The sequence below is a fragment of the Pteronotus mesoamericanus genome, unplaced genomic scaffold (assembly GCF_021234165.1).
Source record: "Pteronotus mesoamericanus isolate MK-2021 breed Mesoamerican mustached bat unplaced genomic scaffold, CSHL_Meso_final contig_78, whole genome shotgun sequence".
NCBI classification, from domain to species: Eukaryota; Metazoa; Chordata; class Mammalia; order Chiroptera; family Mormoopidae; genus Pteronotus; species Pteronotus mesoamericanus.
In genome coordinates this window covers 3,910,679-3,935,404 of record NW_026555258.1, presented here as the reverse complement: position 1 = coordinate 3,935,404, position 24,726 = coordinate 3,910,679, and the positions used below count along the sequence as shown (strand labels likewise).

The 24,726-nt window shown below is 56.5% G+C and overlaps 1 protein-coding gene across 3 annotated transcripts in view; it reads left to right on the top strand.

Moving 5' to 3' along the window:
- The window catches only part of NUP214 (nucleoporin 214), an 88,216-nt gene extending 75,697 nt beyond the window's left edge, over positions 1-12,519 (top strand). For all 3 annotated transcript variants that reach the window (XM_054584215.1, XM_054584214.1, XM_054584213.1), the window contains exons 32-36: positions 4,961-5,113; positions 8,990-9,161; positions 10,916-11,055; positions 11,875-11,899; positions 12,288-12,519. In XM_054584215.1, coding sequence (XP_054440190.1) covers positions 4,961-5,113; positions 8,990-9,161; positions 10,916-11,055; positions 11,875-11,899; positions 12,288-12,321 — 524 coding nt within the window. In that variant the 3' untranslated portion in view covers positions 12,322-12,519. The remainder of the gene's footprint in view (positions 1-4,960; positions 5,114-8,989; positions 9,162-10,915; positions 11,056-11,874; positions 11,900-12,287) is intronic.
- The last annotated feature ends 12,207 nt before the right edge of the window (positions 12,520-24,726 follow it).

Sequence of the window (24,726 nt, the reverse complement as noted above, 5' to 3'; positions counted from 1 at the left end):
GCCCAGAGCGGCAGGGCTCTGAACACGGAGTGTGAGGAGCAAGCTCAGGAGGCTCAGGTCATCTCTTTGGGGGGCTGGGTTTTAAGTCGCAGAGCTAGAAAGTGGCAGATCTGGAATTCAGCTGCATCTTGCATAATGTACCAAACAGCATCTGGCACAGAATAGGCACTTGATAACACACCAGTTACAAGGGTGGGTTTACACCATGGGTTGGCTCTCATCTGTGAGATTGTGTTACTGGCCTGTTTTGTTAAAACTTAGGCGTGTCCTGTCCTTGTAAAAATTCCTTCCCTCTGGCTGGTTGACTTTTAACGCCATGGCTCTTACCTGTCGGAGGATTGCTGCCTTCTCTCCCTGGTGGGCTGGGACTGCGCGCGCGAGCCTGCCGTGCCCATCACCCCCAGTTCCATGCTCAGGGACGGCAGGGGACTTTTATTGACACCGCACACACTGGACAGTGCTCTCCCCCAGCCTGTTCACTGGTGCGCCATTGTTTCTAATGCTTTAATTCTGGTTTAAAGTAAACACATCTATTCTTGATACCAGACACCTGCTGGTCTTCAGCTCTTAGACGCTGGCAGCTGTTACGCAGCCATTTACTTGTATGCCTCAGGGGAGTTTAAGAGAATTTTAAAAGGTACAGGAAAGACTTAACCTTTTTTTTGTTTTTAAAAACTGTATAATTTGATGGTGAGAGGGACTGGAGCCTCTGTAGCCCCAAGGACCAAGAACAGGACAAGAGGGAGAAACAGTGGAGAAGAAGGAGCTAGAGTGACCTGGGGAGGGCCTCATCCGGGCCACAGGGCTAAGGACGCTGTCTGTACATCACCAGGAGCAGCCTCTCCCTCCTTGGGCGACTCTGCAGCATCTGTAACTTGGGAGCGCCACTCCTTTCCTGGGCTGTGTGGCATGGCACTCTGGGTCCTCTTCCTACCTCTCAGTCCCGCCCCTCTTCTGCTGTTTCCTGTCATTGTCGGGGGGGTGTCCATCACCATCTGTGGGTTACAGTAGCCTCTAGCCGCCTCCACAGTGGTCTGAAAATCCACACCAAATTGAGTGGCTTGAGACTCCGCTTTTATTTTTCCACTATTTCTTCTCAAAACCCTTTGGCAGCTTCCCCCTGACTAGCATAACATCCAGCTCCCTAGGCCAAAATCCAGGGCCCTTCATGAGCTGTCCCCAAAATTCTTTTCTGGCATGGCCCCGTGGCTCAGCGGCTGGAGCATTGTCCCAGAGACCAGAAAGGCTGTGTGTTTGATTCCCAGTCGGGGCACGTGTGGGAGGCAACCAGTCAGTGTCTGTATCTCCGTCTCTCTTTTCCCTGTCCTTCCATTCCTCCCCCCACTCCTGTCAATAAACACATCCTCAGGGGAGAATTAAAAAAAAACTATTCTGACTTTGACTCAGTTTCCCCAGCACCCTCTCCCTGCTCCAGTACCAAGGCCCACACTGCTTCCCCCCACCCCGCCCCAGACCTGCCCCTCCTTCCAAGGCAGATGTCAGTCTCCCCTCTGTGCAGCGTGGCCTTGGGGTCACTCGGGCCGACAGTGACTCCCCCATCTGGAGTCCTGTGGCTCTGTGCTCTGTTCCCTGATGAGACCTGGGACGGAGGGGCAGTGGCCTCTGTTTGTTGATTGCCTACTGTGTGCCGGATGCTCAGCGTATGTGGTCTGACCCCTTCTTACAGCAGCATTGTCAGATGTGGCCATCCCCATTTTATCAATAAGGACAGAAGAGGGATGTGGACTCGGGGGCAACAGCCATTGAGTGGCGCGGCCAGAGTCTAACCTGGGTGTGTTTCCAGCACTCCGCTCACCCATGGTGCCTCCCGAGATCTTCCTGGCTTCTCAGTGTGACGTCACTCCTCCCAGGTGTGTCTGTGACAGCCCTGTGCGTGTTCCTCACGGCCGCGCACGTTCCCCCTTGCAGACACCTGCCTGAGCGCCAGCCTGGCCGCTGGCCATTCCCCTTGTGATATCCAGGCCCAGGCGGCCAGGTCCCAAGGCTGCCCCCCCTCAGCCCTAAGGAGTCACCGGAACTAAGCGAAGCCCAGGAAGGACAAGCTGCATGCACTGTTGCTCGGGGTCGGTGTGCTGTGTGCGCAGGCTCATACTTCGTAAAGGTTTCTTCCGTCTTCTCCAGAAACAACGCCGAGATACACTGTGATCCCCCAGGGGTCCTTTAAAATCAGCACCGCAGTTAACTGTTAGCTGTAAGGACCTACCACCTCCTCGAGTCTCGTCTGAGGACGCCCTCTGGAACTATTCTCAGCACATTTCTCTCCATCCAGGGGCCTAAAAGACGTGTGTGTGAGGGTGAAGAAGCCATTTGATGAGACTCCTCTGGGCTCCCAGGGCTCCCTCTACAGCTGTGTTTGTACGAAGCTGTCTTGGAAAGTGTCCTGGGCAGGTGCTGCTTGAGAATCCCTGTCCCAGTCCGCGTTGAGTTCTCGTCCAGTGACTTGAGACCTGCAGGATGACATGGGACCTGGCCTCTGCAATTGTATTCACAGGATGATGTTAGCTGGTGCCCGCATCTTTGCTGAATAAAAGACCCAAGAGGATCGTTGTGTCAGTGTCCCCAGCACCGTCACCCAGAGGGGAGGCGTCAGATGGCACCACAGAGACAAGTTTTCTTACTGGCCAGCTCACTCAGGGGACTCTTGTACAATGAAATACTGTTCCAGCCACCAGGAGAGTTCCTTTGCCGTATTTTCAAGACCAGGAGTCTTGTTACTTGGGAGCCATCAGAAGACAGCCGGGACACACGTGGGCCGTAGAAACAGAGAAGCGGACAGTGTCCGCTGCCACTTTGGTTCAGAGCAACTGAAATCAATCCTAAAACATCTCCGTATGCTGGGCTCCTTTTTAAGACTGCAGATGACAGCTGTTGAAACTTGAATAGCTGCATTCCCACCGTCCTCGCAAAATGGGAAGGATGTGATTTTTCTGCAGCTGACCTACTCCATGTTTTATTACATGATAGGGACAAGGCCGGAGGAAGAGTCAGAGAAACAGAGGGGAAGTTGTGTCTCCTGAGGACCTACCACACGCCTGACACGGTGCCCTGCGCGTGCTCTCTCACTCACTGCCCACGGCAGGTCTGCGTGCTCACCGCTGCCGGCCCCACTTCGCAGGTGCAGGACCAGGGACTTGGCAAGGCCACGCCCTTGCTCAGCATCCTGGTCCTTATAATGTTCTGTGACCATCTTAAACACAAAGGATTCTTAAAGAGATAAAGGGATAAAGAGGCCCAAGGACTTCTAACTGTTCTCTGGCCTCTCAGGAAGTTAAGTCTCCCAACATGGTCTAGTAAAATCACCTCACCTCTGTATTCTGAATTTCTCCAAGAGGCGATCTAGCCCTAGTCGTGCATGTGACTTTGCTGTTTGAAATTTTGCATTGTTAGCACTAAGTCAGAAAATTGTAGTCTCCTGTTCTAGAAACACCAGGTTAGAGGAGTGACTGAGAAGCCTGGCTGCGTCTCCAATGTCAAAAGTGGATGGCCACTGAAGGATTCAGAGGTGGCCTCCAGCTGGCTCATCGAGGGAAAGACCAGGCTGTTCAGGGGGGCACCCCCAGAGGGAATGATCCCCAAAACAAAGGCCAGCCCTGCTGCTCGGGCCAGGCACACCATGGCCAGGCCCTCACATGGCCAGCAGAAGTCTGAGAGAGCAGGTGACCATGTGGCAGTCTGAGGCTCTGTGACGTTGCGCCTGGAGGTTGGAGGTGAGCGTGCCCCCGAGGTAAGGCCGCTCACTTCCTGGACTGTGGATCAAGCACTGCACCCGCAGTGCTAACAGGCGCGTCTCGCACATGTGGCATCCGCAGCAGAAGGCGGGGTGCGGGGGGCCTTGGTGTTGGCAGGTTAGTGGTGGACCGGCTGCCTCTTCAGACAGCCTGACTGACAATGAGTGACCCTCTCGACCCCTTCCCTCCCTCCCTCCCCCTTCACCGTGAGCACCTGGCTGGGGGTGGCCTGGCCGCCTGCTCCACGCCTGCATGGAAACGCACGCGCGCGTGCGCGCGCCCCCCCCCACCCCGCCCAACTGGTGCTTGTCCCAACGTCCTCCCAGCTGCGCCTCCATCTTCAGGCATCAACCGGTGTCAGGCTAGAGCCTCCCTGCCTCCTGCGCACACAAACTCATTTTAATGAAAACACCCACCCCTATGTGGTCGGGGAAACAAACACTTGTCACCCATCTAACACTTGTCACCCATCTCTGTGTTAGCAGTTGGTTTCCTTTCATTGTTGGAGTGGATTCAGTGTGTATTTGAAGGAGTGACCCATAGATATGCATCTGAAAGGTCAGGAGCTTAAGTGAACTTCTTAGAAAGAGGAAATCAAACTGGAAGTCCTGCTGGCCTCTTTTCCCTCCTGAGAACACACCAGGCTCCCATAGGCTCAGGCCGGCGGCCCGCCGTGTGTGTCTGCCCGTTCTCCGAGCAGCCAGGCCGTGAGCGCATGCCAGACGTGGCTGTAAAAGCAGAGTGCCAGGAGCCAGCATGCGTGGTTTGCATTTGCTCTAACGTTATTCTGTCAGGTTTGAAGTCAGTCTTGATGAGGAGGCGGGTGAAAACAAGCTACACTCTTCAGGAGAAACGGTCTTGGAGGGAAGCCGCCCTGCCGGTCCTGGGCGGTGGGCAGGCCTCCCGCCTGCGGCAGCGCGGATAGACTTCTGCAAAGAAGCCCTCTTGCCGGGACCTGCTGCTGCCCCTTTACTCCGTGCCTGTAGATTTGTGTCAGGAAATCCTGAGCCCGGATCCCAAAGTGATTAAATGCTGGTCCTCAAGGTACAGGCAGATCAGAGAAGGTGTCCGTTTCTCTTCCACTCTGCTCCCTGGAACCCTGGACTCCCTTGTCACTTCTCCCAAATCCCCAGCTGAGGGTTCTTCCTCCTCTGTCCTCAGAAGTAAACAAGGACAGTTTCCTCCTTTACACGTGCCTTTCATCTCCTCAGATACCTCAAACCTGTTCGGAAACAGTGGGGCCAAGACATTTGGAGGCTTTGCCAGCTCGTCGTTTGGAGAGCAGAAACCCACAGGCACCTTCAGCTCTGGAGGAGGAAGTGTGGCGTCCCAGGGCTTCGGGTTTTCCGCACCCACTAAAGCAGGTACCGGCCTTTGTATCGGCCGTGGCTCTTTCTGTGTGTGGTCGTGCACACAGCTGTCTGGGAGGAGGCGCCACTCGGTGGCTCTTGGGGGAGGAGGGCTGGAGTGTGGATGACATGACCCCCCCCCAATACTTCCCGAGTGACCACAGCGTGCCTCACGCTGGTCTGGGTCTCCTGAGACATGCTAGAAGCACAGAATGCATGTAACGTAACCCTGAGGAGAGCTGCAAGAGCCGCCTTAGGGAAGAAAACGGGTATGTTTAGCAACTGCAGAACCAAAGTAAGGGAGCACATAAGACAGATTGTTTACTTTCTTGTGTCTATATCATTTGCCTTTGCCAAATCACTTTTTTTTTTTTGCTTTTGGTTGACTATAGTAAACATAAATATATTAGATACACATGCACGTATATAATACCCAAGTACTCACACATCATAAGTATACAGCGCAATTAGCCTCCGCAGTCGGAATGTGCCCATGGAGTCAAGAATGAAGAGCATTGCCGGCCCTCCTTTTCCTCCCAGCAGCAGTTTTAGAGTATTCCTGGACTGTGACTTTATAATGATGTATCACATTGGAATTAAAGTTTTTAAAGGACATGTTCAGACACAGAAACGTACTTCATTCCTGTCATCTGCCTCTGTCCCATTTCTGTCTGAGATCAGAGGTCTGCCTTCCCATCCCTGTTGCATGGACAGTTCTGTGAAAGGGGTTTTTGTTGTTGTTGTTGTTGTTGTTATTTTTTACAAGGGGGCAGAAGGGGGATGTTTGCTGAGAAAGCAGCTCTTTCAAGCAGGCTCTCCACAGGCAGGCGGCTGGACACCCCTCCCCGGCTCAGGTGTGTGGGAGACTGAAGTTCTGCAAATGCTGGAGGAAGGCTCCCACCTGGAGGAAGGGGCCATGCATAGGCGGCTCTGACTCAGGACCGCCCCAAATTAGCATCAGGAAGCCACCTTTCAAAGCCCAAAGTGCTACAGTTTCCAAGTATACAGTGCACGTTTCCTCAGACCTGTGACCTGGCTGGGTTAATCTTTGGTTGCCAGTTTTTGATGCTTTTTCCCTAGAATTTAAAATGGATGAGAAATGGTCATTGCAGCTTTATTTTGGCCCAACCTGCCTTGCAGTGAATGATTTAAAAGCTCTCATTCCTTGTTAACAAGGCAAATACTACTTTACTAAGAGATTTTAGTTCATTAATCGTCAAGACTGTTTTCTTAAGGAACCTGATAATGTTTTCTTTGACTCGTGTGTTTATCTTCTATGTTGTTCCTTATCCTGGGATCATGTCCCAATTGATTTGAGAACCTGATGCTTTTAATTTTCCATCTTAGAGAAAATGTACCTCCCTTTCAGAATATTTTTCTTATTTGATTATGTGCCCCATGAAACCACCAAGTTTGAGGACTCGAACGGAGAAAACTCCCTGGCCAGTACACGAGATGGATGAACTGGCAACGGGACAGGCGACAGTGGGGGCAGATGTGTCCCCAGAACTCTGTCCGCGGGGCTGTGTCGCCCTGCCAGGCATGGCGGCAGCCAGCCTGCCCAGGCAGCAGGGGGCCAAGGCATCGGGATTGGTTCTCTCGGCTCTAAGGGCGACTTGAGACTGAGGGTTCGGGTGGGTCTTTGAAAAATTCCAGAAGTGTCCATCCTCCCTCAGCACAAGTGCATTAGGAGATTATACTGCTGGAGGTTAATGGAGGAGAGAACATGAGGAGGGACACGCTGGAAGTGGCCTTGCTGCCGTCCGGTCCGCTGGGCTCACCCCCGCTCTGTTGCTGCAGTTGCCGTGGCAGTGGAGGAAGGAGGGTGACACACAGCGGCTAGGTGAGAGGTGGCCCTTTGCCCCAGCTCTGAGTGTGGACAAGGGAGCCAGCTCCAGGCCTGAACGTCCTCGCCTGTGGAGCGGGGATCCCAGGGTCACAGGGAGGGCTCGAGCAGACTGTTCCACAGCACCTGGCACGTGAAGGGCCCTCAGCAAATCAGATATTTTAGGGTCATTGGTTATTAGAACATCTTTTTTGTACTAAATCGGAGAAGAGAATCATGAAGATACAGCATGTAATAAAATCGAGCCCCTTCTAGCATCGAGGGCGAGCTGCTGTCTGCAGAAATAAGACCAGAGGAGCTGCCTCTTCCTGTTGCACTTGGCTGTGACCCAGGTCTGTGCGGGGCATCGTGTGCGCACGTGTGTGCGCGGCTTCACTCTCTCCCCGTCCGCTTCACTTTCTGTGTCATTGTGACTTCTCGGTTTTCACTCGCCCTCCACCGAGCGGCCTGAGTACGGGGGAGGGCCCAGCACTAGAGAGCCCCGAGTGTCTAGAAAGAAAGGGTAACTAGATCTGGGATCAGGCTTAAATAATTCACCTGCGAGGGGGTTTAGCGCTTTTTTTTTTTTCCAGTCTGTTATATTTGTAACCCAACAGTCCCTATTATGCATAGCTTGGAATTTCACTCAGGGTTTTAAAATACAGGCTGTTAACCCAAACATGAGCCTCAGCAGAAAGCACCTTCTCCGTGGTGCATGCACCACGCATGGTCCAGCAGCCGACCCCGGGGTCATGCCAGCGGTTAACGAGACAGGCCGCTGCCATGCCCTCCTTGTTCAGGGGCCACAGTGGTGGCCGGCTGAGGCTTCTCACGAGAGGGCCCAGTGGGTCCTCCCCGCAGGCTTCACTTCCTGAAAGTGAAGGGCAGGAAGAACATCCCCTTGGGCTAAGGCCTTGCTTGTGCCCAGGCTGCCCCCTGCCCTTCCGCATGTAGCTCCTAGGCCAGGCCTCATTTTAGGAAATACTTCCCCTTAGAGCACATTTCTTATACTGTTGGTCCCATTTCGTTCAACAGACACTGAGGCTCTCTGCCGATAGCCTAGAATGATTGAAACAGGATCTGGAGGTTTGGGGACCCTCCTCGGGAACAGAAGGGACAGCCAGAGACAGACGGTCTGTCCTCCCGCCCACCAGGCACCTCGGCCAGGCAGAGCCGGCCGCCCCGTGCGCACGTGAGCAGCAGGCTGAGAGCCTGCAGGCGCCTTGGCCTTGGCCTCCCCACGGCCGACAGGTGGTGTGATCACGTGCGCACATAGTTTTATCACAGAGCAGAGACTCAGTGCCTTCTTACTGAGGAGGAGGAGTCCCTGCCTGCAGAGAAGAAGCATTTAAAAAAATTCTCCTGGACAGAGAGAGAGAGAGAAGGAAAGGCTGTGGTGAGAGACATGAGCCGTTAGCTTTAAATAAATAAAAAGCGCCTGGCGGAGCGCCAGTAGGGAGCAGCTCTCCCTCTCATCCGTGACCCAGTCCACAGGGCTCTTGAGAGGTGCTCCGAGCTTCCCGTGTCATCCTGTGGGTTTCCGTGACGTGACGCCTTGCCTGCGTGGTGATGAGCACTAAAGTCTGTCTGTCATCTTTGACAGCTGCACAGGAATTGGAGCTTTTGAGAATGATTTTACAGTGAGCAATCACAAAACAGTGCAGCAGGGCCGGGAGGGGACCCGGAATGCACCAAGCTGCCTCCTGGTGACAATCTGACTTGACAAGGCTTGGTGCTGGCAGGTCCAGCTCACCTCTGGGAGGGCGTAGGGATCTCCCAGACGAAGGCGGGTCTACTGTGTTCTCACAGTCCCAAGGGGCTGTCTCCCGAGCGGAGCCCAGACCTTGACTAGACCTGGAACACGGGCGGTTTGGTGGTTGGGTTTGCTTGGGTTTTCATTATTTTGCTGATACAAGGGGTGTAGGCCCTTGTCAGAGTTGTGGGTTTCTAACATATTTTCCCTTTTTTCCTTCCTCTTTTGATTTGGTTTCTCACTGCTCATTGTCTTCTCTTCCTGTCTCCTTCCTTTCTCCCTGTTTCTGTTTGTTTGCCTCTGTTTTGCTCAGGTGGCTTCGGTGCTGCTCCAGTGTTTGGCAGCCCTCCTACTTTTGGGGGATCCCCTGGGTTTGGAGGGGTGCCAGCATTCGGTGCAGCCCCAGCCTTTACAAGCCCTCTGGGCTCGACGGGAGGCAAAGTGTTCGGAGAGGGCACTGCGGCTGCCAGCGCAGGAGGATTCGGGTAAGACCCCGGGGAGGGGCCTGCGGCCGGCCTGGTGGTTTGAAAAGGAAGTTCTTCCATTTTCCCTGCTCTTGACCATGAGCCCTGTCAAAATCAGCAAACAAGCCGTTCCAGGATTCCTCTGCTCCTGGGGGGAAAGGCTCGGTTCTTCGGGCCAGACTCCGTCAGGTCCACGAGGGGACATCAGCCATGTTGCTGTCCCTGGTGTGGACAGTACCAATGGGCAGAGCCATGTTCTCCAGCTGGAATGAAAAGTTTGGTTAAAGGAAGAAAAACAGTTCTTCCTTGGCTCCTTTGCCACCAATTTTGTCCCTTATGTTGTCACTTCTGCTAGGAAATTCTGAATTAATAGTTCACACCAGGTTCTTTCCTCTCAGTCACCGCGCATGAGATCACTGTCCTTGAACAAGCCACTCCTGTGCCCCTCCTCCACCCCAGACCCCCAGAGAGGGTATTTGGTCCCTGGTCCCTCGGGCTGGCTTCCGTACTGGGCGCTTGTGGGGCCCCCCGCCACGGGAGAGTCGATGGCCGCCCAGCTTTCGCAGCCCATCTTACAGCCATGTGCCCGTCCCCACTTGAAAGTTCCATGTTAGGCATCGGCTCTCACGGGCCCCAGCCGCTCAGTCTAGCTGCCAGATCCCTGAGGGGAAAAGAGCTCTCGCCACACCACGGAGTCCCGACAAAGCACACATGGTCTGCCGTCAAGTGCCTCGCTCGGAGGAGGTGTTGGCGTCGGACACGAACGTCCAACTGGCCTCTTGTCCTCGGCACTGGCTCGGGACATGAAAAGCTAAAAATTAGGGAAAGAGGGTTTATTTTGGGGAATGGCCAAGGTACTGGGATGAGTCTGGGTGAGGCGATACCATTTTCTCAAAAAGAAGCTCATGCTCTTACACACGCCCGCTCCCCCCGCAGAAGCACCTGAGGCAGAGGAGCCAGCAAGCTTCAAGAAGAGCGAGCCGGTCTCTGTGGTGCTTCTCGGGTTTATGTAGAGTGACGGGCCTTTTAAGTTCCCCCCAGGATCCCCAAGGAGTCAAGTCAAGAAAAGCTTTTAAAGGCGCACTGGGACTGATGCCTGACACCAGTGGTGTTGGCAGGGTTTGGGGACACTGAGCGGCCCCGCCCCCCAGTGCAGGGCACGGCTGTGGCTGGAGGGTTCATGTTGATGGGGAACCTTGAGGGGTCGTGCACCCACTGCCCTTGCTGCCGCGGAGGGGCTCTCCCCGGGAGGCCTGGCTGGGGACGCCTGGCATGACACCTCCGCAGAGCCCGCCATCCCCCTGGTCAGGCCCCTGGCCTCTGACCCCGCACACATCTGAGGAGCTCCCCCCAGCGTGATCTGGGGGAGGCCTGAGGTGGGAGCAGCAGGGCCGCGCCGGTCAGTGGCGTGTAGATGACACCCTGCCTGCACTTGGAGAGTCAATAGATCGCAGCCCAGAGAGGAGATGGATAAATGGGGTGGAGGGTTGTCGATAGATGAGAGATACTGAAATGGCAAAGTTCAAGAATTATTGGAGACAGAAAGAGAAAAAATGTAGTACCGCTCAATGTCCAAGCCCGTGGACAAAGCTACCACGCTGCATAAGCTGGATTTCAGGCTGCCGTCCTGTTACTTGGCTTCCCAGCGCGGAGATGGCTTGCTCGGGCGCTGGCCTGTTCCCTCCGAGAGGCTGCCGGTCGGACGGGGCCTGTCCCTCTATGCGCGTCTATCGTGCAGTCAGCCGCGCTAACCACGCCGTGTCTCGTTGCACCAGGTTTGGGAGCAGCAGCAACACCACGTCTTTTGGGACCCTCGCCAGTCAGAACGCACCGACGTTTGGATCGCTGTCCCAGCAGACCTCGGGGTTCGGCACGCAGAGTGGGGGGTTCTCTGGCTTTGGATCAGGCACAGGAGGTAGGCGGACCTCCCTCCCTCACAGTGGTCCCCGTGCCTTCTCCTCCGCGAGCACCCCACCCCCACCCCACCAAGGACATGAATGGTGTCTCCCTGGGGTGCTCAGGGTATTGTTCTCACAGCTGAAAGTGCTTGAAGGACAAACTGTTCAGTACAGATTTTAATCAGACTTGTAACATTATGCCACTTCTTACCAAGTAAATGACTGACTGGGTTTTTTTCTCAAGGTTTGAGAACCCAAAATAATCATCTTACTACATCTTGGTTTAAAAATCCAAGCCAGCAGACAAAACACAAAGATGTACAAGCTTCATGAAAGGTCTTTCATTTGTTTAACACTGACTGTTCAGATAGCAGAGCATATATGTTCTGTTTCTATCTTTACAACACACTTCTGAGGCACAGAAGTTGGGCATCGTTGCTGTTGTACAAATGGGGGCGCACGTGCTCCAAGAGGCCCATTGGTGCAAAGGTGCCGGCAGTGAGCAGCGGAGCTGGGACCCAACCCTGGCTCCTGCTTCTCTGGCCTCAAGAAGAGGAGGGAGCAGGTGGGGGATGGGGGGAGTAGAGAAAACACGTTTTCCTAGCAAAATGGGTGTGCGTTGCCCCATGAAGCTCAGTGAGAGGGGCCAGGCCAGAGACCATCCGCCGCCTCCCGCAGAGAGGAGGGAAGGGCCCTGCGGAGCTGAAGGCAGCTCACTCTCTGTGCGGCCTGCGGGAGGGCTGCCGTGGGGCCTGCAGGGCGAGGGGGGCTGGCCTCGGCCTGCCCGTCTGTCAAGTGCATGTGTGTGTTAACTTCAGCCTTTTCATCTCTTCCAGGATTCAGCTTTGGAGCCTCTAATTCGTGAGTATCTCCCGTGGGGAGTCATTGCGTAACAGTGATGGGCGGGATGTGAAAGCATTGGACGGCTAATTCTTGCTTTGTTTGGACATTCTTCCTGTTTCGAAAGCTTGTCCTGGAAGCCTGGGGGCTCCAGGACAGGTTTGGGGGTTTGTGGCTTTGCTGACCTCAGCAGGCAAGTGGCAGGCAGTGCCAGGCCTGGCTCCTGCAGGGCCACTCAGGAGAGGGACAGGCCTCCCAGTCGGCAGCCTTTCCACTGGCCCCTGGGCCAGTCTTAGTGTTTGGTCGCCACGCAGTTGTATGACAGTAAACATACAGAGCCTGGAGTTTGCGCTCAGGCAGCTGCTGAGCCCGGAAGCTGATCTGCCTCTTCCCCGGCACTTCCTTGCAGGTCTGTCCAGGGCTTTGGTGGCTGGAGAAGCTGAGCGGATGTCGTGTTCCGTTCAGTCCCTGTGCCCAGCTGCCTCCTCAGCTCCCCTTCACTGAGAAGCGCTGAAGGAGCCCTTGCACGTGGACACTCTGACACCCCAGAGAGAAGCAGCAGGACCAGAGCCAGCAGATGCTTCTAGGTTGTTCCCCCTCCGCGCCTGCTATTAAACCGTTTGGTTTGTTTGCATACAAAATGTGAGTGGGTTTTCCAGGTCACCCCAAGGAGAGAGGGTTCCTCATCTCCCTGACCTTGAGGAACCTGTACGTCCGTCCCTGGCCACCAGCGGACATCCTCAAAGACGAGGACAGGGTGACGGCGCACAGCCTCCCTGTCTTCTTGGGCCTAGGGCTCTCCACAGGGGAAGGGACCGAGTGCAGGCTTGTCGCCTCACGAATGGTATCAGGACCCTCTCGGTGCCGACTGCGGGTGGGGTGGAGGGGAAGAAACACTCGCGCAGCCCTTGGTGCAGTTTCGGGAGAGGCAGCAGCGCCTCCGGGTTTAGGTGGCTGCGAGGCAGACGGGAAAACGACCAGTGCGCACCGAGGACGGGGCGTCTGTCCTCAGAACAGGCCCAGCTCACCTCCTCGTGCGGCCCTGGGCGCCGTGTGTGCCGCAGGCGACTCCTGCTCTGGAGAGGGGGTGGGCAGTTGATTGAGAAGACAGCCTCTGTCTCCAGTAGGGGACACCACGCTGGCAGTCGCACCTGGCCTTCTGTTCACCACGGGACAGAGGACCCTGCTAGGCCCAGGGGCTGAGGAGACACTGCCGCTTCCCGACCGCATGGCAGCGTTGACCAGGCTGGCCTCGAGCTCAGGGCGTCGGACTCACCGACACGCCTGACACACGGGACCTCAGGTCGGGCCTCTTCAGTTTCTTAGGATGTTGACGTGACAGTTGCTGACAGGTGAGGGCAGCCTCACATGCAGAGTGGGTGGCGTGGGAATTAGTCCAGCCCAGCATGTGCCTGTTGCATCAGCTTGGGCCGGAGCACTGCTGGGAGTTAGACGCCCTGGGAAGTTGTATCCTGAGATGCTTTAGTAACAGTTTTCCCTGTGATTGCTGCCGGGGGGGACGGGTCTCCCTGAGGCCCCTGTGCTGCAGCCAGGCCTGCTGGGCCGGTGCCCGTCACGGAGCCCCCGTCCTGTGGCTTCGGATCACGCGAAGTCAAATTGGGCGTCGAGGTCCGTGCCCTCTCCGCACGTGTAAAGGGAAGTGTGAGGAGGCAGCTGGGCTTTTGGACCCCTGCACCAGAGCGAGATCCACAGGCACCCGGGCAGCTTGCCCTCTCTGGGGGCTTAGGAGAGGGAGCAAGGTCTGTCCGTATGGGTGGCAGTCCCTTTCAGGGAGCTGTGGTCCTGGCGGGACTGGAGAGCCTGTCTCCACCTGTGCTCCCGGGAGGCCCCGCCCCGGAGTCGGGACAGGCCCCGAGACGTGCACACAGCCAGCCTCAGGGCCTGTCCTGCCACAGAAGGGCCTTAGGTTCTATACAGGCCCGTCTCAAGACAAAGGAACTTGAATTTTAATGGGAAGAGCTCTTGACAGGGTGCCTCGCTTTCAAGGGGGCCACGTGACCAGTGACTTCTGCCTCGGCGTGTCATCCTGTCAGCCGTCACGCCGACCTGCCGACCCGGCCAGTCTCCTGCTTGGCTGTTTTCCCAGAAGCTCTTTTTTATAAATAGAAGCCAGTTTGGCCCAAACCCTTGACCTCAAATTCCCTGTCTCCGCCCTCTGTGGAGGTGGCAGGTGGCGTCTCTCCAGGGGGCCCTATCAGCTGTGCTGGGCCAGATAGCGCCCCCCACGCCCCGGCAGCAGCCACCCTAGGGAATGCAGTGCCGGCGCAGCAGCCCCTCGTGGCTCCTTTTTTGGGGTCAGTCACACTGGTAGGTGGCAGGGGTCATCTCAGAGCGCAGCCAGAATGCAGCCCCTGAAAGCCAGGCTCCAGCATTTAGTGACATGAGGCTGGGACTGCGTGGCGGCTCCAGCTGCCAGGGGAGAGGCGGTGGGGCGGGAGCCCCGCCTGGGAGGCGGGCCAAGCGACCGACCTGGGGGCACGCTCCCACCAAGTCCCGGCCCGGGAGGGCCCCCAGCCCTCAGGGTGGCTGCAGTGGCAGGTGGGTAGTCACAGCCCGCCTCCCATGCGCCTGCTTGTGAAACTCGGGAAAGGCGGGAAGGAAAGGGGGAGACGGCTGAACGAGCTGGGTTGTGTTTTGCTTGGCTCTTCCAGGCGTACAGGCCAAGTGCTCCCAATTACCGGTGCTTCCGATGGCAGCACAGTGCTGGAGGCCATGAATTGGGCTTCTCAGGGACAGGAAGAACCCACATGACACAGCGGGTGTGTTCGTGTCCGCTTTGTGCTGACACACCTGAGCGGTGGTCCCCTTGGCGCCACCCTGCCCGGCCCCAGGATCGGCCTGCTGCCCGCCTTCAGCTTTGCTCTCTGTCCCTGGAGGGCCTGGCCCGTCCAGACCCGGACCCTCACCGGCTCTGGGCCCAGAACCAGGCGCGGGGCCGCCTCGTGCCAGGAGGGCTTTCCCCTCAGTGGTAAATGGAGGTGGGACCGCCCTTCCGCTGTGTTTGTGAGGGCGAGAGGGGGTGGTGCACGCAGAGCACCTGGCTCCAAGGAGGTTCTCATTAATCGGACGTTCCCACCTTCCAGGGCCCGGCCCCGGCGTGAGCAGCCCACCTGCTCACGGCACCGAGCGCAGGGGGTAGGGGCCGACACGCTCTCACGGGAGGGCTCAGCTTTGAGACTCTGATTCAGCAGAGCTGGGTTGGGCCCTGAAATCTGCTTTTGATAAGCTCTACAGGTGGTCCCTGGACCACATTTTGAGAAAGGTTTTAACTGTGTCACTAGGAATATTATCCCCCAGCACATGAAGGAGAGTCTGATTCCCATGGACATACTTATTTTGTCAGTAAACCAGGTAAGTGAGCTTCCTGAAATTGTTAATGACAGGCAGCAAGTTTAATTTCAGCTGCTCTTTGGGCACCTGCCTGAAAAATATGAAAACACAGGTGGGCCGTCACTGGCCCATCCAGATAACTTCTGAACCCCGCTTCCAGGGAGGCCCCCGCCCTCCGGGCAGCCCTTCACAGCGAGCCTACAGGAGCCGCGGCCGTGTCCCTGCGTCCTGCCGAGCTTGACGCCCCGTCTTGTCTTCTCTCCCGCTTCGGCTGCGCGTGGCCTCCCGTCCACAGCCTCTTGCAGAACACGGACAGGCGCTCCTGAGCACCAGCTGGCTCCCCCGCTCCTCGTTCCTGTGGGGCTGGACGTCTTCCCCGTGCCCCCGTGGGAGCGGGCGCAGGCGGGCTGAGGTGCTGGTGGCCCCACACTCGTGCTGTGTTCACAGTGTCTCCTGTGTGAACTTTATCCTCAGCCAGAGCCAGAGGCTCCCTGGTCACCTAGGTGGGGGCAGGCACAGACGGGACAAAATCTAAGAGCTCTCTATTGGAGACTCTCGAATCTTTAACATTCTCATCTGCTTTGTAAATGAGTAATGTGAAATAGCCTGCCTTTTCCCCATCTTCTTGACCTGGGAACCAACCATTCCACTGGCACTCAGTTCCTTGGAACTCATTCTGGGAACAGCTTCATTGCCAGTGTCGCCAAACAAAAGCACCCCTACCTCCCGCAGGCGGTGTCTGACATTCCTTCTTGCGCAGTCAGCCCTTGAACCGCGCAGGCGTGAGCTGCGCAGGTCCTCTTGCCTGGATTTAAGCGGACCCTGCCCTTCAGGCCCCTGTAAGGGTCAGCTGTGTTTTTGAGCCTCGATTGGGAATCCGCGTACCTAGAGGACTCAACTTCCGTTGTGGCAGGTGGTCAGCACCCCTGCCCCCCCGCGTTGTTCAAGGGTCGGCTCTTCCATTATAATAGCAGCAGCATTTGCTAGATGGTACTGGGTGTCAGGCAGTCTGTCCTGAGCGCTTCATGGACGTTTTCACATTCGTCCCACGGGCTGGACACCCTGACCCTCGTCTCCTGGCGAGAACGTGAGGCTGAGAGCAGCAGTGAGTGCCGAGAGCACGGCCAGTCCTCGCTACACGGCCGTCACGGCGGCCCTGCACGGCAGGCCGGCCTTCGGCGCAGACCCAGTGGACGTTCTGCCCACCGTGCACTTGGTGACTCGTCCCCATTCTGCTGGCTCCCACCTTGTCCGCGATCATCCGTCCACACCGCCACCCTGGGGAGGCGCAGCCAGGCCGAGTGCAGCCTGGTGCCCCGCAGCACCACAGGCGGGCCTGCTGGCCGCTGCCTGGTGAGGGCAGTCGGGGCGGAGGAAGCAGCTGGCTCCACGCCCTTCTGCCATGTAATCTCCTCCTTCCTCTGCTGTCTCTTCCGGGGTCTGGCCCTGAGGTTTTCCAGAGTCCCACAGGAGGTCCTGCCGTAGTCCCGCTGAGCGGCTGTCACTCCATTGTTCAGCCCCTGCCTGCTTATAAATAGAACCCCGTCCGTTCCGCAGCCCTGGCCGGAGATTCTCCACATTGTTTTCAGCCCTAGACTGCCAGCTGCAAAGAGTCCCACGGGAGGGGCTGCAGACAGAGCCCAGGGGGCACGTTGCACCAAGAGGAGCTCACCTCTGCCCTCACAGGCCCCCCAGCACTGTCCTGGCTCCCTGCTCCGTGGCCTGGGGGTGCAGAAGAAGAGGCGCCTCCCAGCCCTGCCCGGGCCCCATTCCGCAGCCTTCCTAGGCTTGACCTCCTACCTGGGGACCCTCACCGTGGCCTGCGGGTCCCGCGTCAATCCCCCCGCATTCCTCTCCAGACCCTCTGCACTTGCTCCGTTCCTCTGGGGTCCTTTGGCCCCCGCACAGGGCCAGCGAGCCTCGGCCCAGCACACGCTCCCATGCCCCTGCCCGTCCTGCGGGGCTCCGCGGGAGCCGTGCCCCTGGCCCCCGCGCCTCCCGAGCTGCCTGCACTGCTCGGCCCCAGCACCCCACGTTCTGGTCCTGTCCCACCGCACTGCTCCTCTGAGGCCCGTGTCAATCACACTTACTCGTGCGATTGGTGGTTTGATTTGTGTGTTTAGCCTGCCCCTCCCCCCAGTCAGCTCTGTGAGGACAGACCATGCCAGCCTTGTCTCTCCTCAGCCCCTGATGGCGCCAGGACAGCAAGAGGCAGGAACTGTGGGATAAATGCCGCTCTTGAAGGACTTCCCAGAGAAGCCAGGACTTCCTCAAAAACCACATCCCAGTAGGAGATGACAAGGGGGTGGGGCAGGGCTCTCCCTGAAGGTCCAAGGGCACAGAGCCCGCTGATCGCGCCAGGGCCGGCTCTAGCACCCTCTGCCCAGGCCGGCTCTGGCGACCTCACGGCGCAGCCCCCCATCGTCCTCATCCTGGGGAGGCACTGGCTGTGGCCCGGGCAGCTGTCCATGGCACGTAGTGGGTGGCCCTGACCTGGGCAGAGAGCTGTTCTCTTGACGCTTGGCAGCCGGAACCACTCAGGCCATTAGGCCTACCCGCCCCCTGGTAGGTGGGGCCAGTGCCACCGCTCACAGAGCAGGGCTGCACAGGGCACAGGCTAGTGTCTGGCTCTGTCATGGCCGTTTGATGGGTGGCTTACCTGGCTGCACAGAGAGAAACCGGGAGCTGCAGCAACCCCGCCCAAGCAGACAAGCTCCAGGGCCTGTGCCCTGAGCTCACCCAACCCAGGGCCCATCTCAGTGAAAGATCCCTCGCATTTCCCCCTCTTGCCCGGGAGGGTGCAGGGCCAGCTCCGGGGAAAGGGTCACCTGCCTCCCCTGTCCTGTCTGCTGGCATCTCCCTGCAGGTGGGAACAGGCACACTTGTGGCGCACAGCCCTTTCCGATCTTCCTGTCCCCCGCCCAGTCCTCCAGCTGCTGAGGGTGCAGGGCGTGGGAAGAGCAGGAAAGGCTGGCGGCCGGATTTTGAGTCACTGGCTGCAGCTGACAAGAAGGGACTACTACAGGAGCTGATGGAACACCTTCATTGTCACCAGCCAATATTGTCAGAAGCATTTGGAATTCTTAAGCCTCGGGGTATTTGCATTTGAATCCATTTTGTTCTCTGTTTTGGGGAGCAGAGATTTGCCCCAGCATAGAGAGATGAAGCATACAATCATGTTTCGAGATTCTGCCGCGGTGATCGAACAGTGCAGGCTGACCCCCCGCCGCCCCCCCCCCCACGCAGACCCCCCGTGGAGTCCCGGGGCCAAAGCCCTCCGGGGATGAAGTGGCTGCAGCTGCTGTGAGCGCGACCCAGGCCTGGGTCCTCTTCCCCGCCCAGGCTCCCTGCCTCTGACCCGGCTGACCCCAGATTCCTGCCTCTAGGGTCTTCTTTTCCCATTTTGCGCCATTCTGGAAATATTTAAATAAGTATCATCCTCTGAGACGTTCAAGCCCGGTGGCGCTGAGACCCTGCTACAGGGCAGTGACCCGTGTGACTGTCCCAAGCCCTGGATCGGAGCGACGTGCCGCGCTGCCTGTGTGTTTCCCCCGCCAGACCTCTGCCGGCCAGCGTGCACGTCGGCCCTTCCCTCGCGGGCGCCGGGCCGGGCTGCTGCAGCTTCGCACCTCTCACCCAGGCCTTTCTCTGCTCCCCGAGCGTGCCGCTGGCTGTGCGTTGTGTTCAGGGAGCAGGCGGTCCTTTCAGCGGCCTGACACAGCAGAGCCAGCCCCGGCAGGAATCAAAGGGGCCCAGCGCAGTCGTCTGCAGAGTATCCTGTTCGATCCTCAAATTCAGAGGAGAATTGAGACCCAGAGAGGGGATGAGAGTGACTCAGTCCAGCAAGTTGTCTATTGGCCAGGGCCGTCCCAGCTGTGTGAGTACAGGCAGGGCGCCTACCCTCTCTGAGCCCCCGTTTCGTAGCCGTGGAAAGTGGGGGTGGCAATACATTTCGACTTGAACATCAAATGAGATGCTGTATATGAACTGGTGATAATTACCATCATTTATTAGAATGAGAGCAGAACGCTGAGCTCCCGCTCTGGACCCGTTTCTCTCTCGCTGCATACCCAGCTCTCGCGCCCGGCTAGCTGTTGGTACTGCAAAGTGGACGAGGTGGCTGCCCGAGGCCACGTCTTGGAGCGCCACAGCTTAAAAGGGATGCACGCAATGGGTCATCTGGTGCAGGAAGTGTTCACTGGTTGAGAAAAATAACCACAAACTTGTGGTATTTTATCTTCACATACTCAGCTGTGCCATAAAAATTAAAAATTGATAGAAGCGATAAATAAAATATCAGTAAGACTATAGAGGACTTAACACTCACCCAACTTGGACCTAATTGACCTTTGGGCCTAATACCACCCAGCAGAGTGTTGCAGAGTACGTTTTTCTCAAGTGTATGCGGATACTAAGACAAACCATATTCTGAATCATAAAATCAGTCTCGATACATTGAAAAAAAATGAAGCCAGACAAAGTGTGCTCTCTGACCACAATGGAATTAAATTAGAAATCAGTAACAAAGATATCTGGAAAACCCCTAAGTACTTGGAAGCTAAATAACATTTCTATATAACTCATGATTCAAAGAAGAATTTTTTAAAAACTGGAAAATATTTTTAACTGAAAAATGACAACCAATCACAACTTGGGGTGCTAAAACAGTACTTACAGGAAAATTTATAGCACTAAAATGCCTCTATTTTAAAAAGATTTTAAGAAACTATAAAAAGAAAAGTAATGAAACATAAGGCAGAAGAAAGGAAATTGTAAAGATCAGAGCAGAAATGAGTAAAATAAAAAACAGGAAAAGAGAAAAAGGGAAATCGGGAAAACAAAAAACTGGTTCTTTGAGAAATTAATTAAATTGGTAAACCTCTAAAGAGACTGATCGGGGAGGGGAAAAAGGCAAATTCCCATCAGGAATGAGAAAAGATGTCACTACAGATTCTTCAGATATTAAAAGGACGATCAGAATATTATGAATATCTTTATGCCAATAAGTCCAGCAACTTAATGAAATAGGCAAATCCCTGGAAAAACACAAAATTCACCAAAAAATAGATAACCTGAATAGTCCTATAGGTATTGCAGAAATTAAATTTATCATCCAAAACTTTCTCATAAAGAAAATTACAGGTCCAAATGGGTTCTCTGGTGAGTTCTACCAAATATTTAAGGAAGAAATACCAATTATACATGGGCTCTTCCAGAACATTGAAAGAATGCGTTCATCTCAGATCAAGAACAGGGCAAGAGCCCCTGCTGGTGCGGCTCAGTGGATTGCGCGCTGGCCTGCAAGTCAAAGGGTCATCGGTTCGATTCCAAGTGCAAGGCACAGGCCTGGGTTGCAAGCCAGGTCCCCGGTAGGGGGCGCACGAGATGCAACCACACATTGATGTTTCTCTCCCTCTCTCCCTTCCCATCTCTAAAAATAAATAAAACCTTAAAAATGAGGGCAAGAATGTCCATTGAACCAATGCACTAAGACAAGAAAAAAAGACATCCAGATTGGAAAGGAAGTTCAGCTTTGTTTACAGGTAATGTGATCATCTATATAGGAAATTCTATGAGCCCTGGCTGCAGTGGCTCAGTGGGTTGAGCGTTGTCCCACAAACAAACTGAGAGATCACCGGTTTGATTCCTGGTCAGGGCACATGCGTGGGTTGTAGGCGAGGCTGCCATTTTGGGGCATGCGAAAGGCAACTGATCGATGTTTCTCTCCCTTTTTCTCCCTTCCCCTCTCTAAAACTAAATAAAAACTTTAAAAAAATAAAAATCCTATGAACTCTTTAAAAACAAATCTAAAATTAGTGCCTTTAGCAAGATTGCAGGATATGCTTGTATTACACACACACAAAAATCATTGTATTTCTACATCCTAGCAATGGATAATCAGAAATTGAAATTAAACAGCCAGTATCATTTCCAATACCATCAAATATATAAATTACTTAGGTATAAATCTGACAAAAAGATGCACAAGACCTGCACACTGAAAACTAAGGAATATTGCTGACTAAAATTAAAAATTAGCACCTAACCAAATGGAGGTGTATATACGCATGAATCAAAAGGGCCGATATTGTCAATTATCTCCAAATTGATTGTAGATTCAGCGCAACCCCATGAAAATCCCAGGAGGGTTTACTTTGTTTTTATAACGAGGGACGTGGGGTTGGAGTGAGGTAACCTGTCACCTGCCTGGGAGAAGAGGTCACTTTCTCCCGCCCCGTCCGTCTCACCCCATCCGGACCCCTGAGCAGGGATGGACACAGGCTGGCCACTGTGCCCCCGGTCCCTCAGCACACCCAGCGCAGGCCCCAGGCGGGGCCCAGCGGAAGGGAGTGACGCCGCAGGTACCAGCCTCCCACATCTCAGCTGAAACTGGTGTGGAAGAGAGAACTGTTCAACATCTGCTTACAAGGTCAGTGGCAGCAAACACCTAGCGGCGTCTTGCCCTGCTGAGGCCCCGTGCTCAGGGCTGTGCTGGGGAGCCCACCGACCCCTGCCTGGGAGGAGAGCGCCACAGCCCCGCCTGGCACCCGCGCACACAGGCCGAGGCTCGGGGCTTGCTTGCCGGCATCGATAGCTCGAGTTCGCTGAGCACCTACTGTGTGCCAGTTACTGCTGCGGGTGCTCTGCATCAGCTGGCCTTTGGACGCCTGCCACATCCTGTGAGGTCAGCAGCCACTTTTGACCCATTTCATGTTTGAGGACACCAAGGCCTGAGAGCTAAGGTTCCCTGCTGAGGTCACGCAGCCAGGGAGGGGCGGAGCAGGCATGCCAACCCCGGTGAGCGCACCACGACCCTCTGCAGCGTCCTCGTCTGGTTGTTACCAGGATTGACAAGAAAAGTGACCTGCGTGGGGCAGCCCAGGCGGGCAGGGACTTCAGCACGTGGACTCTGTTCTTCCACGGAACCTCTCTTCCTAAAAGAGAGGCACACGGTCCCTCACACGTGGCACACGGGCGCCGCCACAGCTGCAGTCCCTCCGGGCAGAGGGGCGTCCACAGGTGCTGCCTCCCAGCGGGGCCGGCGGAGCCCTTACCAGAGGCGGCCGCTGTGCCTCGCTCCCTGCAGAGCCTGCACGGAGCCCAGACGCCCCTCCCTCCCTTGCTCCTACAACACTTGCCCAGGCCCAGCTCTGCACCCGGTGCTGTCTCCCCAGGTAGTCCTCAGCCACCCGCGGCTCTTGGCCCCAGAGCCTGTGCCCGCGGGCACTGCTTCCTCTCTTCTCGCCCCCTTGTGAGGCCAGGACGCTCCAGTCTGTTCACATCTTCGTTGTGGATAAAGCTTCCTCCCCAGGAAAGCCTTCCAGACCCTCCTGTGTCTTCCTACCCCCCAGCCCCCTGTCGCTGTCACGTTAGTTCTTTGTAACGTTTCATTTGTCTTCTGGGGACTGTGTGCTCTGAGCTGCTGCTGCTTCAACGACAACCAGCAGAGCACCTGGTGCACAGGAGGTGATCAACAGCACGCGTCAAAAGGGCGCGCTGCCGTCTGCTGCCACCGGGGCGAGCCTGAGACGATGCTGAGCGGGAGCAGCCGGAAGCGGCACACGCCGGACCCCGTTCGCAGGAACTGTCCGGAATAGGGGCCTCCAAGAGCCAGCGGGTCAGCGCTGTGGGATGCCCTGCAAGGGACCGTGGCGATGGCAGCAGAACCCTATGGGTTTGCTAAAAACCACAGGATCATATGCCCTGAGTGGGTGGATTGTATGCTATGTGAACTGTATCTCAGTAACGCTGTGAAAAATGGAGATACTTGGCCGGCCAGCAGGCTGGCAGGCTGGTGGGCTCTGTGTATTTGTCGGTGCTGAGAACCCTAGATGGTCCAGCCCTGCCGTGTGGCCGCAGCAGGGACTTCAGACCCACTGAGAGGGGAGGCCCTGGTCTTTAATGCAAACACCGGCCTGTGCCCTCCCTCCCAGGCGGCCCCTGTGCATGTCAAACACGGCCCATAGCTGCCGGCTCCACAGGGTCTGACAGGAGGTGGGGCCAGGTGTGCGCGTCCCCGCGTGCGGACGGGAGCCAGCAGGCGAGGTCAGGCGGCCCGCCGGGCCTCAGTCAGCAAGTCAAGTGGCAGCCAAGAATAGCACGGGGTTCTAGCTGCGCCTCACTTGTGTGAACACCCAGTGCGCCATCCTTCATCTGTCCGATTTAAAGGGGCCATAACAAACGAAGCAGGGCAGCGGTCCTTAAACCTGAGCTGCCAGGGAGGGGCTGACCCTGTCTGCGTTTCCTTCTCCAGGGCGGGGGCTGGGGTGGGGCAGGCTGTGCCTGGTCTGAGCGGCTGGCAGCTGCCGGACCGATGTCCTGTGCGTCTGCCTCTCTGGACACAGGCACAGGGATGGAGCGCATTTGCTCAGACGTGTTTGCTTGCCTTCAACAATTCCCGTCGGCCGGCGCCAGCGGGGCTGCCCACGGCTGTCCAGCAGCCCCCATCCCAGCTGTTAGCCCCGAGAAGTGAGTGTGGAAGGGCTGGGTGGTGTCGCCAAAGAAGCAGGCAGCCCTGGGGCACAAGATGGCTCTGCAACCTCCCAGCTGAGTGACCTTCAGGAGGTCCCCGACCCTCCCTGAGGTCTGTTTCCTCATGTGTCAGCAGGGATGCACACCCCGATGTGACAGTGGGGACTGGAGGGGCCGGGCCCGGCTGGGCGTCTCTGCGCGACTTGGTTGGGTTCCCGTGCTTTGGGGGTGGTCACTTCTGAATAGTGCGGGTGCGCAGTGGCCTGTTGCTACCTGCAGCGCTTGCCTTAATCGAATGTCCAGACAGGCGGGAGAGAGAGTGACCAAGAGCCAAATGAAGCCAGAGTGACGGAAAGAGCCCCCAGGCTGCTGGAAAGCAGCCAAGGGCCTGCGAGGGCCGCCAGCATCGCCTCTCTGCACCGCCCTGGAAACTTGCCCTTCTCGCACCAAAGGGTACCCTTATAGCCTCAGACGCTGCCCTGCAGAGAGTCTGTGCCCAGAGCAGAGCTGGGCTCGCCCCAGTGTGACTTCAGAGGGGGATGGCAGGCAGCAGCCGGGGGGCGGTGCACCTGCTCCCCGCAGGCGTCTTGGGGCAGGTGGGCTGGCTCTGCCGTGGCAGCTGGCTCGAGCCTGGTATCTGTTTCATGCCGGCCTGGGACTTCTAAATTTAACCTGCTATCAGCTCGAAAGGCTGGAGGACTAAATACCACTTGGAATGCACTTTACTCGTAACCCCCTCCCTGCACAGGCCCCTCCCAAGTGTCGCCCCACGTGCAGGCTGCTGTCCTCACTCAGCCTCATGGCTGCGGGAAGGCTCGAATGCCCGAGCCACTTCGGCTTCATGCAGCCTCTTCCGGCCGTCGGCTGGGCCTGCCCTGCCCTCCGCCCTCGCTCCCCGCGCACGCACACAACCCTCAGCCTCCCTCGGGCAGAGCTCAGGAGCCAACGCCTCAACCGAAAGCCAAACCGCGACACTGAACTGCACCACCCATGAGCCATCTGGGTGGAGGGCGGCCAGCAGAGCC